The 19,341-nt window shown below is 42.2% G+C and overlaps 3 protein-coding genes across 3 annotated transcripts in view; all 3 read right to left on the reverse strand.

Moving 5' to 3' along the window:
• LOC111588168 (signal-induced proliferation-associated 1-like protein 1) overlaps positions 1-6,664 on the reverse strand; it is a 36,221-nt gene extending 29,557 nt beyond the window's left edge. The window contains exon 1 of the mRNA XM_023298372.3: positions 6,400-6,664. The gene's annotated coding sequence lies outside the window, so the exon portion shown is untranslated. The remainder of the gene's footprint in view (positions 1-6,399) is intronic.
• Positions 6,665-9,090: 2,426 nt separating this feature from the next.
• Positions 9,091-10,759, reverse strand: gpx2 (glutathione peroxidase 2). The gene is made up of 2 exons (XM_023298381.3): positions 10,298-10,759; positions 9,091-9,873 (listed from the first exon to the last, which is right to left on the reverse strand). The coding sequence occupies exons 1-2, from the start codon at positions 10,517-10,519 to the stop codon at positions 9,514-9,516; spliced, it is 582 nt and encodes a 193-aa protein (XP_023154149.2). The 5' UTR covers positions 10,520-10,759; the 3' UTR covers positions 9,091-9,513.
• A 118-nt stretch (positions 10,760-10,877) lies between these two features.
• Positions 10,878-19,087, reverse strand: LOC111588191 (ras-related protein Rab-15-like). The gene is made up of 7 exons (XM_023298413.3): positions 18,878-19,087; positions 14,415-14,475; positions 14,257-14,317; positions 14,095-14,172; positions 13,802-13,891; positions 12,126-12,191; positions 10,878-11,997 (listed from the first exon to the last, which is right to left on the reverse strand). The coding sequence occupies exons 1-7, from the start codon at positions 18,999-19,001 to the stop codon at positions 11,839-11,841; spliced, it is 639 nt and encodes a 212-aa protein (XP_023154181.1). The 5' UTR covers positions 19,002-19,087; the 3' UTR covers positions 10,878-11,838.
• Between the last annotated feature and the right edge of the window lie 254 nt (positions 19,088-19,341).

Consider the following 19,341-nt stretch of genomic DNA (forward strand, 5'->3'; position numbering starts at 1 on the left):
GGTAGCTTCTAACTGCACTGTTCTGCAGCTGGGAAGGCTTGACGACGACTCAAAATCCAACAACAAAAGTAACACACGTAAACTGTTTCCAGTCATTGATTTTGGCACGTGTCCAGTGCAAAGCCGAGTGCACTTCCAGTCCAATTATAAACAGTCAGGCCGCAAAGTTAATCAATTCATACAGTCATTTGGACTGCGATAAGTCAGCTAGTGTTGCATAACAGTGGTGCCCTGCTAAATCACAGTCTGCCAGAAAATCATAGTGCAAACCTGCACTGCATGCTGCTGGCTTGTACTGCACTGCACTTACTGGCACACACTCCAGCCAGCACTGCAACTGTGGTTTGACATGCTCTCCAGCCAGTTCCACGCAAACCACATCTCAATCCAAGCTACAGTTGAGGACACTGGGTTTTCGAATACTTTTCTTTCCCCGAAACACACAAATAAATAACGCGCTAAAATACATAACAGCAAAATACAAGCAAATGAACATCTGCTTTGTTAATCAGACAATATCAGACAGTTGTCCCATTGTTCCTAATTTATCCACTCCAGCTGGCAATAATCAGGCCTTTGCATCCCCACAAACCACAGAAGCGGTCAACAGGAGCTTTTTGTGTGCTCCTCATTTGCACCTTCCACCATGTTTGTCTAGTTACTGTTGGGCATTTCGACACCTGATTTGGGTTTTCTAAGGTCTGTTGAAAATTAGGCAAAAGGTGAACATCGAGGACAGCGGGACGCAATGTGCACAGGTGCAGGTTTTCTCTTTCTAGTAACAAACAGCCACTGGTGACTTCCTCCTAATCAGCATTCAAGTCAAGTATGAGTAGCATGTAAACACAAGCATGGCAACAACAGCACCTTGCCTCCTCCCTAAATGTAATCATAACTGCTGAACTAAACACCGAGTCTGTTACACAAAGCCGCAGGAAGACTGAAAGAGGTGGTTAGCATGAGGTAAAATATTCAACTCCAAGAGCACCTACATGCATCTATTATACAAGCACATGCTTCATATTTACAAGACCGTGTTCGGTTTAGGCTGTGCTTCTTGTGCGGCAGAGCTAGGCCGGGCATCCAGGAATACATCAATGAAATACACAGGAAACAGGCAGCAAGAGAGGAAAGGCTGGGAAAGCAGCCATGTTTGTTATTAGCTGGCTCTATGTGCCCTTTGCACCTGGAGCAACATGGAAAAAGACTATGACCTAATTTATCACACCGTATAGACTCATTGAATTAGCATAAATATTGAGTTATTTCTTTTTCATTGTAATGAATGACTAAGATAGTAACAATACACAGCTACACTTATATATATATATATATACTACGCTAAAAGTGAGCAGGGAGCTTTCCTCCACACTTCACTCAGTTCACCTGACACTTCTATTTGTTTAAAAAGTCATCTGAATCTTACAGAGGGAGTCTTTGGTCGACAGTGGTCTCATTCTTCCCTCTGAGCTTTACTTAGAGCAGGGCAGGAACTCACCGGGTGGAAATGGATTCCCTGGTTCCAAAGCAAAGGATGTGGAATTTTTGAGCAATATGAAGAGGGATTTTTGGGGAGTTTCAGTACAGGAAAGGAAGCACAACACAAACTACAGCAAGAATGCTTTCACTCTGTGGGAGCGCTTTAAGCTGATTTGTCGAGAAAAACCTCATGCAGGAGCACATTGTCGTGCCAGCATTCCTGTCTTACTGCACGTTACACGGGAAAAGCAGTTCCTGAAAGTCATGAAAACAGTTGTAAGCATGAACAGGAATGAGGACAGGCTGAACAGACCTGTCTACGCACTGAGATCTGTTTTGAGATCAGCCATGACCAAGCCCTCGCGCATTCCTGCCTGCTTCTCAGATTTCTGTCCACAGGAGGGGACAACGGCAAAACCTCTGTGGTTTTTGTATGTGGAATTATTTTCCAAAGCTGCCCACATGAGCTCTGCATGAGGCTCCGGGGGCCTGCAACTCTGCTTGATGTTTTGATTCTTCTCTGAGCAGAGTTCTGTAATCCTTTCCAAAGAGACTGTGCAGGCCAACACAGAGAGACAGTGTAGCAACTGGCAGACATGTCGAGACAATACCGAGCACGTCATCACTGTGTGGCAGCGGAGATAGCCTGCAGCAACACATCATCATCACAATCCCAGATTTCATTATGGAACTTTTTTTTCTTCCTTCTCTCACTTTCATTTTTTTTCAAGTAGTTGTTTGCCAATTATTCCTTTTTTTTCTTCACTTTCTCGTCTCTGTTTTCTGGTCTCCGTCCCATGTCGGACTATTTTCAGCATGTGTGAGGTTTGATGGGAGCAGAAAAGGGGAATTACACAGCGTCTGATCTCGGCATGACTGTGGGTTTTGGTTTAGGGTTGAGAGCTGGAAACAGAGTGAGAGAAACCAGTCCTGTTGCTTTAGTTCGTGTACATATAAGTAAGAGACCACCGACAAGGGTACCCAACCATAAGTCAGGCAAAGATCACAGTCAGTAGCAGCACTTTGCACCTGCCCCACTGCTCAACTCCCAATGCCAGTCTCCCACAGAGATAATTAAAGTGTCCGGAATACTGTACATTTTTGCAAGGTCAAAATTCCCCAAATTTCATTGCACGTGGGGTGAAGAGGAGGGGAATTTTCCTTTGTCTGCACGCATTTGCTCTGTGACAGAGCACTGAAAGGGGGATTACATCATCACCATTGTGGCTTCCGAGCCCTCTGCTTTCCTCCGTCGGTTGGTATACAGCGGACTGTCCAATCCAGACAAAGAAAGAGCATTCCAACAGTTTAGTAAGCAGGAAACGCAGACCCATAGTCACACCTCATTACAGTCAAACTCATCAACTCTCTCAGTCACCAGTGAAAAGGCCATGAAAAAAACCACCAGAGGCCATATTACCATCAAGTCATTTGACTTCTGACTATGAGCTGACTAATATCGGTCAGACGCATCAGTCATGTTAAAACTAGATGGAGCTTCCCGTTTTTTTCCTCCAAAAAAGGTGCTATATTTCAAGTTGTCGCTCAAGGTTGTGTCAAAACTCAGGAATATGTGACTCATTTTGGTGTCTGTCATAGAATAAACACGAAGAGGGAAATTAGCTTTGCGGCTGACATTGGTCGTGTTGGTACAGCAGATCATCGAGGGCCACTTCTCAAGGTCTGTTTGGCTTCTCGTCCAGTCTGTCATCGGTGACAGGTGGCGAGAGGTGGCTCAGGATTCACAGGTGCCATTCGGGTGGTGTTGCACATTCCCTAAAGGTGAGCTGGGTTTTCCTTGCATGGAGGAATTTTGGAGGCCTCCCCCAAAGAGGTTTTAGCCGGCGGCAAAGGAAAATCAACAGTGCCAAAATGAGAATGAGAAAACATATCTTTTAACTCATATAGTTAATTGGGACACACATATTTATTAATCAAATAGTCCAAAACAAGAGAAAATGTAAGAATTTTGTTTAAGGTAACTCAGACTTAGACCAGTTTGACCGTCATGTGTAGTCGTCCAAATTCGGAACTAGAAAAAACCCTGAAAAGTTTGAGAATTTACACAGCCTTAAAGTGTGACTTTAGAGAAGACGGAGCACGTCCCTATGAAAAGAGCTTAGTCAAAACCTACTTTAATCATTAAGAGCACTGAACCGATAAAGAATAACGCACTTTGACCTTGAGCATTAATAAATAACAATATTCATTACGTAATGTACGCAGTTAATTTAAGCATTTTATGATGGCCACTTAGCATAACTGCAGCCCACACATTCCAGAGTGGCAAATTATAAAGCAGCACAATGCTCCTCTTGTTGTTGCCTTTTATCTTTGCTCAAGCTATTCCCTTCGAGCCAATGCACAGGAGACAATAGAAACATAAGCTCAACTTAGCAACAGGAAGCATCCTTCTGTGAATGTGTGGGCACGTTAGAAACACTCTACTACGAATAAAGAACAATAACAATTGTGTGAGAGATACGATGCAAAGTGAAAATAGAAACACTGTCCTTCAGTAATAAAGCAGGGGGAGGACTGTTTATGCCGATAAAGAACACGAGGAGCGATGTTTTGTTGCCTCGAGTTTGCATCTAGATTTATTCTAATAGCAGTATCACCAGAATCTCTGGACTGATCTTATCAACCTGCTGTTACTCATATCTCATGCTGCTTTGGTTGCAAACGAGTCTCTCATCCCCAAATGAGCTGTTGTAGGCCCACGCAGTAGTCAGCAGATTAAAACAGAGCCAGCGTTCTTTCCCCAATAGTGACATAAAGCTGCTGCATTTGGACGAGATTTATCCTCTATAAAGGAGAATTCGGTCAAAAAAAGCAGGGAGCTGTCCGGTGTTTGGTCATTTCGAGAAAGGCGAACGGGACAAAACTGGTATCAGACTCACCAGGAAAAGTGGAGCTGTGTGATCAGTCATGCCCGCCACAGCAGGTCAGCTAAGCCTATCAAGAATGCTAAAAATCCTTGATCCTTGCCCAAAGATAAACTCCAAGGCTTCCTTTTTTCACCTGACTCATGCCAAGCGATCAAGCCCTGCTATGATTCACTTCGAGGGCAGCCAGTGTTTATTCTCTTTATTCTCTGCCTTCAAAGGAGCATTTACTGTGAGAACCTGCTATCACCTAATATTACAGATCTCTGCAAAGAAGGCACAAGTTGGAGATAAAATGAACCAGAAAGCAGGAAATGAAGTATTTGATGCTCAACGTTTTCTGCAGGAGGATCTTCACATGCTTGATGTAGAAACAAAACCTGCATAGATCTCATTGGTTTGTTACAGTTTGATATTTTGTAAATATGGCCCCTTTGAATACAAAATTGCATGCAACAGAATCTTTTAAAGGTTAGAACCATGATCTGGGTGTTGCTGTCAAAACAAAACTTCCTCCTGCATTGCTACATCCTTTTTCTTCTCTCATGTTGCCACCACTGCACTGATATGTATTCTGTAACAGCGTATGTGACCACAGTGCACAAGGCTGTCTTTGTGTATATTCAACACTTTGAGCATAAATAAATCATGAAGCTGATCATCTGATCAAAATGGCATCTTGTTGAGCATTCAGTAAGAGCCATGACTGCTTGTCATGTACAGAATTTCAAAACAGGCCAAGCTGGCAGTTTTCCACGACACTCCAATTGGGCTTAATGACTGTGGCCGACTGCACCGTGCAGGATCTCCTCCAGACCTCCAACACAGGGGAGACTTTTGAGAAAATGGATGAGCACAAATTGAACCCAGGGTATGACGCTCGTAAACTAAACTGTTATGCAAGAGATGTTCTCACTTTAAACCATAAACATGGCCGGGTTAACTTTTTTGGGAGCCCTGGGGCACAGATTTACCGCTGGGCCCCAGTTCACTGACGCCTCCACTACACATGACATGAGAAAAACAGCAGTGATGTTTCATTACTAGCAGTAAATAATCGTAAAGAACACATCAGTCTGTATTGATTGTGGTTTTTGAGGCCACAATACAAAATCAAAGGCTTATTATAGTAGTATCTTGCCTATACATTGGGTATGGATCCACCCACATCTACCAGAGACCCAGATATCAACCATTACTTATGTGCTACAACAATTCCTGTGGGTTAGCTAATTTATTCTACCCTATAATAAACAGCTTAACCACAAATATGTCTGATACGTGAGCTCAGGCTTTCGAATAAATCAATAATGATGCAGAAACTCAAACAGAGATGGAGATTTTGAACTAACTGGTTATTGATCTGCAGTGAACATGGGCTTTTGGGGGGTTCCACGTGGATTTGAGCAGCCAAGGGGCATAACTCTGGCCTCCCCATACTACAAATACTCATAGATCTGGAGTTACAGCTTAACTCTTCAGTATTTTTGATTGCAATATAAACAATTAATAGAGCACAATGCATCACATCAGCGTGGCCTAATCTGTTTAAACCACATAAAGAGCCAGACGGGCTGTAAACAAACCAGAGCTCTCAGGGTCAGACAGATGTGGCATCAGGAGATCACCAGGTCCCTGACATGCCTGATGGTGTGGCAGCAGCACGGGGCAGAGCACGCTGAAAACCCGGGGTGGTGGTGACATCCACACATGCTGTATGTAGGGATGCCACCTGTGAAACGCCTCCCTAAAGCAGAGCAGGGAACGATGTCCTTGACATACAGGGCGACGCAGCGGTTGCATAGATTTTGACAGTCGGGAACAAACGCTTCTAACTACCAGCAGCCCTGTTAGTTCAAAAAAAAAAAAGAAAAAGGAAAAAAAGACACTGGCGCTGACTGCGCACTGGCTTCTCCCTGCACCTTCACCCAGCACAAAGATGAGCTTTGTCCTCCTCGACAGATGTGTTCAGGCACCTAGAGCCACCGACACCGATCCCAGCACATGACCGGCACGGCGTTCCCCGACTCACCTTTTCTCCTTTCTGGATGTCACGCAAACACGAAGCGGGTTTTCCTCCTTTTGTCTCAACTCGTAACAAGGTGCTGGAAGTCCGAGATACAAACTACGCAGCTCTCTTCCCTGCCTTCGAGGGGGAGAAATGCTCCGGTTCGGACCCCAAATGCCCCGGTGTCCTCCTCCGAAAGGCAACTTGGAAGTTTGATAGAAAGTTACGGGTTTGCCTCGCTGCGGTATGCAGCTGCTGGAGGGATGAGATCATTCAGGCTGCCTCCCCTCTCTCCGCTCTCTCTCGCTGCCCCGGAGTCTCGCGAGAAGGGCTTGGAGGGGAAAAGCAAACGTTACCGTGGCAACAGCGCTCACCTGTAGTGGGCAGACCGAGAGGAGAGGAACGAAGAGCTCCCACTCTGTGCTAGAAACGCAGGTTTAAAGCTGCGTGAGCTAATGCTAGGCAGCTAAAGGCCTCCAGCTTTCAGTTTCAGCTTACTCGGGTATAATTAAAACACTTTTTATGTCTTACTGAGTTCAAGTTTAGCCTGTATCTTCCTTTGTTTCTCAGTTTTTTGCTTAAATTTTCCCCACAGAATGTTTGGTCACCTAAGTAGCAACGTATAACCACGTGCTAGTGGCCTGCTGTTGCTAATTCAATGTCCTGATAACACCATTCAACAAAATTTAGATTTTAATTTCTACTTCTGTTTTGAGCTTTTCTCAAGCTAGGTAGTCTAGCTTGGCCAGTTGATTCTGAATAATAGAATGGTCTGATTCCACCTCATTATCATTCTGCTATGAAAAACAGTCTGGTTTGTTTATAATTCTGTGAACCAATTACAGTTGTCTTGGGCAGTGCTGAGCAAAGGCTTGGGTGATGATGGGGGATTGTTTTGATGGAACCTTTGCAGGCAGGGAGATGAAAACTGTCATTAAAATGGTTAGTTCATTTAAAAATAAATTCATAAAACTAGCAGAGTTGCTTTTGTATTATTGCAAGATCAAAATCCTCTGCAAAATTTAATATTCCCATCATGGTGTTTGCTGTTTTAGTTGTTTCCTGAAATGAAGGAGATTTTGAAAATGGTGACATGCAGACAGTGAAAGGTAAAGAGAAAGCTGCGTGAAATGCACGACCAATGGCGGGCTTATACCTCAAGTCTACATCCGGCGAGTCAGGCTATTCTGTCTCAAAATTAATTTTGCCTTTAAATACATCTGACATAGGCTATTATGCTTTTTTGTCTGAGTTGATGTTTACATGTTTGGGTCATTTGTCCAAATACTACTTCATAATATGTATGTAGCATATTACAGAGAGCAACATGTGATGGGATAGCTGTTTGTGTTATTCAAGTCTGATTCACCAGATGTAGATTGGAGGTATAAGCATGCCATTGGCTACACATTTCACACAGCTTTCTCCTCCATTTTTACTATCTACATTTTACTAGTTTCAAAGTCCCCTTCACTAAAGACAAATCAACATCAACCTCTGAGCAGCAACTTACCACACTGAATTTTTTTTGCAGAGGATTTGGATTGTGCAATAAGGCAACCCATCTATTCGGTGAAGTACAATTTCATGGATAATCTTCTTCCGAATAAAAGAAATGCAAATAAGCCAGAGCGTTTTGTTCCCTCGCTTAGAGCAGAATGATAATGACGTGCAGCCTGATCATTCTGTAGAAAGATCTGACTGCACCTGCTGTACATATATTAAGACATTATGCAAGATAAGTTTAATTCTGTTGTTCAAACTTAACTAATTGAACTGAGTGATTCATCTTTCGAATACAAACTATCTTTGATGATATTTTTCTGCAAGCTGTGTGTTGAGGGGAGCAGTGCAGAGGGTGCAGGGGAGGCCCCTGGTATTGTTTCTCCAATATTTGCTTCTCCTAATAGGCAGCATTGCTCTTCTTACAGCCAAACACAGACCAGCAAGGCCAATGGGAAATATATTAATCAAATATCCTCATGTTTCATTACAACGCAAATGTTGAAATTTGATTCACAAGGGCAGTTAGTTGGCTACAACCACCAGAGCCGCTACAAGGTGAAATAGAAAGTTGTCAGATGTCAGTGATTTGAGTGTTTCGCTGTTGGTAATGTTCCCACAGCAACCTGCCAAAGACATTAGGGCAGTGCCAGGCCTGTGCAGCCTCTGGCTCTGACATCATCAGCCAATATCAGCGGATGTGCAGAAAATCCAGTGCTAATCTGCAGACCTTGCAAACAATGCATGCAGTGCATCAAAAAGTAAAACTGGATGAGAGCACATCACACAACAGTCAGGTCGATGCTTTCCTAAATGCATGATTTAGGACTCATTTTCAGGTGTCACTGTGGTAGTAAAGCATTCCGGCCGGCAACTGCACGACCTACTGGTATCAGCACATTTTACTTGGAAATGTACATCTAGTGAATTACTGTAGAGAGAAGACCCCAGTGAATAAAGAAGGAATCAGCAGGCAGGAGCATGCATAATGCTGAGGAATAGCCTGTGAGTTATTTTAAAGGGTGTTTAAAATAATTCCAAATCCTTCTTGCTGTATTTCAAGCCTCATTATTATGCCTACACTGAGCTGGTTCAGACAGGACGAATCTATTTTTGTCAACCTTGCATCAGAGGAGCTCATCTTAATGGTGGCTCGGCGCCTTGCAGTATATATATGATCCAATTAAAAAACACACTTCAGTGAGAGACCACTTTAGTTTTTAGGGTTTTATTCCAGCGCAAACATTTAGTGAGTGCATGTGTGGTGAATGTTAATAAAAGCTTAACAGAAGTTTTCCGCCTGCACGGTTTAATCAGTTGCACCATCTACTGGCCACCCTGGCATAGAACAAGAATATGCAAACACCCAAGTGACCATTTTCCTTAAATACAGCCCATTTATTTAAACTTGAACTGTACTATAAAACTACTGTTGTCTTTATATGACAATATGTTTCCACAAAGTTTGAAAATACACTGAAATTATTCATCCACGACTGTTAAGCACTTATAAGGCCTCAGATGATATTCCCTTAAATTTTCAGAATATCACCCTCATGTACTAAGACTTAAAAGTGTGGAGGACAGTGTGCCAGCTCTGACAGTTATAGATGAAATGTCATTAGGAGATAGAGGCTATTCTTTGCTCTTAGTTAATCTCAACAGTCTTTGAATATCAGGCTCGATGTCAATGGTGGGGAACTTCTTGCTGTATCTTTTAAAGGGCTCTCCTTCCGGCCCGATGAGGAACTTCTCAAAGTTCCAGGATACGTCCGCCCTGCTGATGGGACTCCAAACCAGAAATTTGGGGTCCTGCATGAGGGAGGTGGGGTCATCATCAGGATAGGGGAGTTTGTCTTTCAGATAGGCAAAGACCGGATGTGTGTTTGTTCCGTTGACATCGCACTTCTCAAAGACGGTGAAGTTGGGCGTGAAGCCACTGCCGGGATGCACGTGATGCAGGGAGTTCAGGATCTCACTGTTGGAACAGTTCTCCTGCAGAGCACAAGTATTCACTTTCATGAGGGCATTTATGGTAGATGTTTAAAATCTTATTGCAGTATCAGAGCTTAAGTACAAGATGCAGTTTATACGCTATTAAACCCCGCTGTTCTTTTGATTCAGTTTATTGAGCCATTCTAACTGAGTGAGGCAAATGTGGCAGAAAGTCAATTCTCAGAAGTGAAACTTGGACTAGCTGGGTTATAGGAATAGATCCAACACTTGATCTGATCAAATAATGGACTGGACTTGTTTTTGAGCACCAAGTGGAATTCAAATGTAGCTTCTGATTTGGAAAAAAAATTCTTTTAAATCCACAAGTAGGTTTGATACATGCCAACATAAAGGTATGAGAAGTAATTTAATTCTTTTGAAGAGTACATTAAGACCAGACTGTCTCAGGAAACCATCAGCTCACCTGGTATCCAAACTGGTTGCAGGGAAAACCCAGGACCACCAGCCGATGGGGATACTTGCTCTGCAGCTGGTGGAGCTCGCTGAAGTCCCGGGTGGTGGTGCCTCAGAGCGAGGCCACATTCTCTATGAGCACCACCCGTCCCCTGAACACGTTGAAGTCCACCGAGTCTCCCTCCAGCGTGGTGGCCCTCAGGTCGTAGAAGGTCTTGGCGATGAACGTCATCTTGTCTACTGTGCTGCCACAATGGAGGCAGACGGGATCTCAACGTGCGACTGTATCCGAACGCTTGGTCACCTGACTCACTCGGGGCAGAAAGTTGTCTTTCAGGGGTGTCAGATGACGCTGCAGGAAACTGATCTCCATCTGACACACGATACTATTCACAAGACAGAGGGACGTGACTGATTGTAAAACCACACAGGTACATGAAGTATTTTGCATGATTTACAAGTGTGTTATCCCATTTAGGAAGAACTTTCAAAAGTGTTCATATTTTCTGAATAAGTATACGCCGCATGCTGTCAATCACTATCCTGACAGTGTATTTGATTCTAAATACTCAAGTCAAAAGTGTTTTAGAGATGAAACCAGTATGTTTCACTGCACGTATTCGGCCTTAACGAATCCCTTTGACATGTATCGATTTTCTTAGTCATCAAAGATTCAACATCTGATCCACTGTCCTTCACAGCATGCAATGAAAAATAAATGAATCTACAGTGTGAACTCTCCACGGACCCAATTTCACTCTTCCAGTTCTAATTTAATGACTCAGCAAAGCTCAGTTACACAATTCCTTTGTCTGAAACGTGAAAATTTACATTTATTAATTTTTTTTGCAATAACCTGCACACATTTGCAAATATTATATTAAAATTGACACATCTGTGGCACCTCAGCAGAACCTGAATATCATATTTTAAGCAGCAGCAACTCTGCTTCAATGCACAGCACACGGTAGGCAACACTGGTCACATTCATAAAACAAACATTTACATTCAGAATGGTGAATAAGCATGTCCTGCATTCAGACACATCGCTGAGCATGGCACAACACTGTCTCCCTTGAGGAAATAAGTGCATTGTGTAAATGAATCCATCCCTGCTCGAGTTGAGTTTCTACATGTAAATAATTCAGCTCTATCCTCGGGCTGCTGTGCTGTTGCCTCTGTGGTCTTGTCACCTCAATGAAAAGATTTGTTGATATGAATCCATACTTTACTTTGTGCAACAACCACATAATGAAAAAAAGTACAAGAAAGCACACATGATGGAAAACAGTAACTCATGGAGTAGATGTATAGTGCAAAACTGCATTTTAAGGAAAAAGGAAGAGTGTGTGTGTATTGATGGTTTTGCACAGGGTAGGCCCTCTGCTGGTAGCTGCTGCAAACTGCATCTATCACCACTGAATTTCATTAACTTGCAAAAAGTGAAACCAATCCAGTGCCCTATGACGGACGAGTGAAAATGTCAAAGAGGGAGAAATCCAGACACACGTCTTCAGTTATGAGTCACAGCACCGAGAAGGTCCTTTGTTTTTAACAGGTGCAGGTCCTCCGAGTGTTTCCATCATTGTCTTGACTCCAGTTCTCTTCCTCCTGAGCAGCCTTATCCAGATAATCATCCAGAGAGCCAAACAAGTTGTCCATGTCTCTCTTGTGAGCCTGCAGCACCAGTTCTGTCACACGAAGAAATGACTGGAAGAACAAGGAAAGGAAAAAATAAATGCACAGACAGATTTTTGAAGAAGTATGTTGCAGGATGTTCCTCACAAAATGTGTCCATATTTCTAATGTGACAGAGGGTTTGTTTAGAGTTACTCTACCTCACTGATATTACTGCTGGTGGAAGCGCTGGTCTCAAAGAACTCCATACCATAGGTTTCTGCCAGCTATTAGATTCAGATGGATACAGTTAGAAATAAGTTGACAAAGGGGGTTTCGTAGCTTTGGTGTTTCTTTTTTCTCTACAAGTAAGCAAGCATATGGTTTAGGAGGATTGTTGGTAGGGTTGAGCAATTTCAAATGAAAATCTCATTTTGAAACAATGCAATTAGCAAATCATAAAGGTTGCAATTTATGCTCTAGATTATGCAGTGCTTCTCATCCACTGTTTAAACTGTCTTGGTTTCATGAGGTGACAGTCATGCTCACCAATTCGAAGTAGTCCACCAACATTAAACAGGGAAACATATTTATGATGCAGAGAGATGGCCTCCACTGAGCCCAAAACAACACTGGGAAAATTAGTCCTGAAGAAAAGCTGGACTTCACTGTTCTTTTAAGCCATAAGAGGATGACCCACTACAGAAAGGTCCAACTATCTTCTTATTGTTTTGTTTTTACTTTAGCATAGTCACAGCTTTTAGTCATTCTAAAAGTCGCACTCTACTGCCTTCAGCTTTGAGTACGGCACTCATTCACTGTGGCATTGTTTCAATAAGCTTCTGCAACGTCACAGCATTTATTTCTGTCCAGAAATGCATTAAATTTCTACCAAGATCTTATATTGATGATGGGAGAGTCAGACTGCTGCGCAAAGTCTTCTCCAGCAAAACCCAAAGATTCTCAGTGGGGCTGAGGTCTGGACTCTGTGGAGGCCAATCCATGCATGAAAATGATGTCTCATGTTCCCTGATCCACTCATTCTCACTGTGAACCCCATGAACCCTGGCATCGTCATCTTGGAACATGTCCATGAAATCAGAGAAGAAAAACTCCATTGATGGGAAGACCTGGTCATTCAGTATATTCAGGTAGTCAGCTGACCTCATTCTTTGGGAACATAACGTTTCTGAACCTGACCAACCCCAGATCATAACCCTAACCCCCACAGGGTTGTGGGCACTAGCAATGAGTGCAACAATTCATTCGCCTCTCTTCTTACCCTGATGCCCCATCACTTTGGAACAGGGTAAATCTGGACTCATCAGACCACATGACCAACCGCATTTGTTCCTTGTAGATGATGGTTCACCACTATCCTTCAGGTTTTAATAATGTGTTGGATGGTTCTTAATATGATTTTAGTAGTTTCAGAAATCTCCTTAGTTGTTTTCTTTGCTTGATGCAGGCCAATAATTTGACCCTTCTGAGACAGATTAACATCCTTTCCATGACCACAGGATATGTCTTCCAACATGGTTGTTTAAGAAATGAGAAGCTCCTCACTACATCAGCTAGGGTTAAATAAGTCGTTACAGCTCAAACATATTCATCACTGCAGTAATTATCCAATGGAAGGTTCTCACCTATTTGCTTAGTTAAATCCAGGTGGTGACTCTTTTTTTTGGCCATGCAGTGTATATTGATGGTATTTCAGGGGCTTATGCTACATCACATATTTTAAATCTGTTACACAGTGGCTTGACCTTAAAAAATCAAAAAAGTCAAATTCAGACAAATTGCAATAAGATGTTTTCCCAAATCATTCAGCCCTGGGTGGTCTATTTAAATGCTAAATAACACAATCTGTTCATACATAAAATAGGCTTCATCAAACCTTGCTTCCTTGGTCCTTTGTCACTTTTCTCCTGTGCTCCTCATCAGACTTGTTTCCTACCAAGATTGTCTGCACCTTGTGTAGAGCATTCTGCAGGAAAACAACACACACACACACACAAAATGAGAAGACAAAACGGCACAGGGATAAAGGACTTCCTCATCTTGCCACTCACACTAAGCCACTGAGTGTGCAGCATGCAGTGAATGTTTAGTAAGCCGGAATACAAATACTGGGTGACGATGAAGGGCGGTGAGTGCAAAGGAGTGTAATGAGAGCGCTTATTGCCTTACTTCATCCACATCGCTGGCCCACTTCGCTATGTGCTGAAAGGACGCCTTGCTTGTTATGTCGTATACGAAGATGATACCCTGCACATGAAGCCGCAAAAGAAATGATTAAAGATCACAAGCAGCATTAGATAAATGTAAGTTTGTTCTGGTGATTGTTCACACCTGAGCCCTCCTGTAGTACTGTTTGGTGATGGTCTGGTAACGTTCCTGACCAGCCGTGTCCCTGCAAGAAACACAAATCACACCATGTGCATGTGGGTATACTATGTCATATGTGAAATGTGTTAAAATGATCTATAAATACATCTTTTTCCACATACCAAATCTGTACTCGGACCTTGACTCCATCTATTTCAACTGTTTTCATCTTGAAATCAACTCCTAAAAACAGGAATAACACATTTCATTCCACTGAGAGCAGCATGAACAGAACAAAAACACAACAACACCTTCACAAATACAAAGTCAAACTGGGGTCACTTCAGCAACTGTGACAAACTGGTGAAAAATCTCACTTTGTGGTACTTTATATGGACTACTGTGTGTTTGTGAGTGTTGCTTGGAGGCACTATTATCTCTAATGAATAGCATGCAGCACCATGTAAAGTGTCCACTTTTAAATCACTGTGTCCTCACAAAGGGGGGTGCAAACTGATGTGAACTACTATGGTATGTTTTCTTCTAGTGCTTGGTGACAGAAGAAAGAACTGAAGAAATGTGACTGAACAGCACTGGATGCTACAAAATAACATCAAGTCACTAAGAAGACATTTATTTCTACTCTTTATGTTACATACTGCACATATGTGATGGTTTTCACAATGTTTTTCCAAGTGTTCAGAGGTGTCACCAACATTGGAAAAAAGATGGCTCCACCTACTATTAACAGCTAGTACTTGATTTGCCAATTCTGTTTTTTAATTATTCCATTAAGAATGTCAGTAAATGGTGAAAAATAGATAAATAAAGCTTTTGTAAAAACAGTTTAATAACACATTAAGCAAAAAAAAGCAGCAAATCCTGAGAACTGAGGCGCCATAATGAGATAATTATTGGCATTTTCGTTAAGAAATGAAATGAATTTAATGGCTTAATTGCAGGCCTTTTCAATGCAGATGCTTTGACTTGACAGAACAGGTGTTACTAATAACATTATTCAGTTCAAGTATTCCATTAAACCATGACAGCGTGATGGTGAATCAGCATCAGCAACACCCTGAAACTGAAGCAGCCAAATGGAATCCAGCCTGTTACACCCGTCTTTTCTCATGTTACATGTCGCACAAGAAAAGATAAATGAACAGATTATTTCACGTCACATCAACTAGTTGACATGACATCTTGTTTGATTTCGCTACAGCAAACTACAACATAATACACTGCACATACATCCGTGTTGACTTTTGCTGCTGCGACAGTTTATAGTCCCTGTGTGGGATCAATAAAACTTCATCCCATCTCAAACACTGTGTTGAACATGTGACACTGGAGTAGTGACTCAACTAGCAAGCAGGATTTTGTTTGAGACAGTTAAGACCTCTTAGTGAGTCAGAAAATATACCTGAACAAACCAGTGCAATGATGCTGTGTTCACTGTCAGTGAGTGAGTTGCTCCTGAATTTGCTGTCAGACAACATCATCACTGCAGCCTGTCGCTGATGCTTTTTTAAAAGCAACGCTGCACTGTTCGTATTTTCCCTCTTACAACAACAGCAGTGTTACAGTTGCTAGCTTCTGTCCTCAAACACACAAAGCCTCTCTATCATCTGGTCACTGACACAAGCTCCCCATGATGAGGTCTATCACTCCGACTTCATTTGTGTATGTTTATGCTGTATATGCAAAGCATGGATGCTCGGACTGTCTGGCCTGCATGTCAGTGTCATCTTGTTCTAACAGCTCTGTCACTACTTGAAGCAGATATAAAGGGATGGCTGAGGCTGACTAATGTTTATCATGTGATGTTTTAATCAGGGTTGAAATGAGAATGAACAGTGGACAGCCTTAAAATTTTCCACAATCTCAAATGCTGTCATGAAATATTTGGGGGAAAATCTTTTTTGTGTTTCAAAAGGTGTGGCTGCATTAGACAGACACAAACAAATACAAATTAGATGTTTTTTGTTTGCAAGAAAAATAAACAAAATGAAAGTCAGTTCTCAACATTGTCGGTATCAAAATCAGCAAATAACAGAGAATGTTGAATATATGTAAATGTAAAAATAAATAAACCATCACATCATTAAATTTACATTTAGTAATCTTGCCATTAACACACAGTAGAACTCTAATCCTGGCCGGCACGTTCCCTACAAGCCTTTCACACTGTTAAGGGCTAATCTTGTCTGATTCTTCTTGAATTACTGCTTTTAATTCTTCGGTTTATGTTTTGAAACAGACCTTCTGATAATCCGTCACAGATTTTCAATGGGGCTCATGTCTCGAGATTGAGCTGGCCACTCCAAGATGTGGACACTGAGCTCCTGCACCAAGTTCTACTGGTCCTGGATGTGTTTAAGGGGCATTATCTGGTTGAAACATCCAGTTTTGATCTTGATGGAACAGTGCACATGCAGAAGGGAGCATATGAGTTTGAAGAATGGCACAATACTTGGCAGAGTTCAATGTGCCATCACAGACAGTGAGATGACCAACATCAGCAGCACCATGATACTGCCTCCACCATGCTTGACAGTAGGTACTGTACATGCTGGAGATAATGCTTCAGCTGGCCTCCTGCGTACCCTCACATTAGCAATAGGAAGATAAAGGTGGAAACTGGACTCATCTGACCACAGAATCTTGGGTCCAACGATGCTGGGCTAACCTCTGTCTCTCATTGATCAGGGGCTTCTTGACAGCCTTGTAGGACCTTAAGCCATGATCTAAAAGTCACTCTCAATATTTAAACATGCTCAAAAAGTAATGATATCAAAAAATAATGCAATGTGACAACAGGCAAACACGCACTGCCGTCATCAAAAATGTTGTGGTTATAGTCACAACTAAACTCAACAAACTGCCTTTATTTTTCCTACCAGTTTAAGAGTCACAGTGTGGCTTTCTAATAAACGGTCTATAAATGACAGATGTAGCTGCTGTCACAAATCCACCGGTTTGTGGACTGCTGTTTTGGACTTTGGAATTGGCAGTCGCCCTTTTGGTCCTCTGAAACCAGGACACTAGGCCAGCTCACACAGTAGCAACTCTATTTGACTGTAAATGGGAGCATGATTCACAAAAAGAACACAATGCTGTATTGAAGGGCACATGAAACTAAGAGATGAGACCACTGACTCATTAGGAAAATGCTTAGTGAGGTAGCAAATAATGTGGGAAGTAGAAAAATGTTCTCATAGAGTACTATACAATCTGATTTAAATACAAGTTAAACAGTCTGTGTGTTAGCAAGTGAGGAACTTATGCATTCTGAGCACTGCAACAATTACAGCAGTGTAATACATAATTACAGATCACTGTATATATTATAAAGAGAAGTTCAGTCCATGAACAAAACCAACAAAAACTGGTGTTTAACTGCATCATTGTATAGGGAAAAAAAGGAGAACACACACACGCACACCTGGTAGAGTCAGTGAGGCATCAATGCAGAGTCTAGTGGGTATGATGCAAAACATTTTAAATTTAAACCACAGCAAAAGAATCTAGATCAGAGAAACAGCCACAGACGACAATGTTTACACATCCCAAACTGATTCCATGACAAACGTGGTAAGAGCTGAAGTTATGATTTGCAACTTCACAGCACAACACTTTCTGTTGTTGGTGTTAAAAAAAAAAAAAAAAACATCTAGCTGAACTGTTACCACACATGGGTTTTTGTTGTTGTTTTTCTGTACACCAGTAAGCTATTTGAGTGGAGAGAAATCTGTACAATTTACTCAGAGCAGCACGAACATTCTGTATAAGTTGACATCTTTGCAGAATGGCAGGAAATAAGTCTTCGAATTTGAAATTTTTCTATGAAGGGGAACAACACCTGGCAGATTTGGTGCCCCCCTACATCGACTCTATGGCTATGGCCTTGCTAATAATCACAACTCCACCGATCTGAAAGCAAGGAGATTTCATGTACAGTGCACTTTTTCAAATAACTGGGTTTAATCCTTTGCAAAGCCTCTCCGACCCTGCAAACTCTCCTGAGATTTGACCCTGAATTATGCTCCACTCCACACTACAGTGCTTTCTATTGTAGTCACAGCCACCTACCATTTATATTCTGCCATTATGGTATGTGCTGAAGACGTTGTTTTTTCTAAAGAGGAAATATGTACTCTTTTGTGTGAACCAGCCCCACCACCTTCCTGAAAGTCATTAGTCTGTGACAGAGCCAGGAATAGAGGCAGCAGTGATATGAAGCACCAATTCCTCATCAAGCCATAAGTTACACTGTGGGAGGAAGCAGAGAAAATAAAGGCTCCTCCATCCAGTCTACTGGTCATCTACTTTCACTGTCACTTTCTCCAGAATGGCACTGCCTTTCAGAAAATGGAATTGTTCTTGTATAGCTTTCAAGTCAACTGCATGGCTGTTATAACCTGAGGCAGTTTGCACTAATCCTCCTGGCTGATTAGGCCAATTGTTACACTCTGAACAAAAAGGAAACCTGCATTCAACTGTGTTGAAAATTCAATAAAGAATTCCCTTCATGCTGTCAGAAAGTACCCTGTGGTGTTCATCTAGTTCAACCTGTGGCTCCCAGACCAGCCCTTATAGTGAGTTTAGAAAGAAGCGCCAGCTGGAAACTTGTTGGATGACTTACCGATGGTGGAAATATGCGAAGGATCAAATTCACTCTCCGTGAACCTGCGCAGCATGCACGTCTTTCCGACCCCCGAGTCTCCGAGCATGATGAGCCTGAACAGGATGTCGTACTGTTTGGCCATGTCCAAACACTAACATATAGGAGAGAACATGACTGTTTCATGCGGCTCCTGGCTGGCTGATGTCCCCTGCTCTGATGCTGCCTTCACTGCCCCTCGGAAATTATCACTCTAGGCTCGGACATGGGTGTGTTCTCACAGCAGCGCGGCATTTTACAAAAAATGTATATTTGTTTCCGTCTCTCTATGGTTCATTCATGTGTTATTATTATGCACTGAAATTATAATATTGCTTCTGATAAATTGTTTGAGTTGTACTTCACGGTCCTCCGCGTTCTAATACCTCGTTCCTGTAATTTCCTACGGCCCTCGAAGGCAGCATACCACCTGCATCCTTGAAGAG

Source organism: Amphiprion ocellaris, chromosome 20 (assembly GCF_022539595.1).
Source record: "Amphiprion ocellaris isolate individual 3 ecotype Okinawa chromosome 20, ASM2253959v1, whole genome shotgun sequence".
Lineage (NCBI taxonomy): Eukaryota > Metazoa > Chordata > Actinopteri > Pomacentridae > Amphiprion > Amphiprion ocellaris.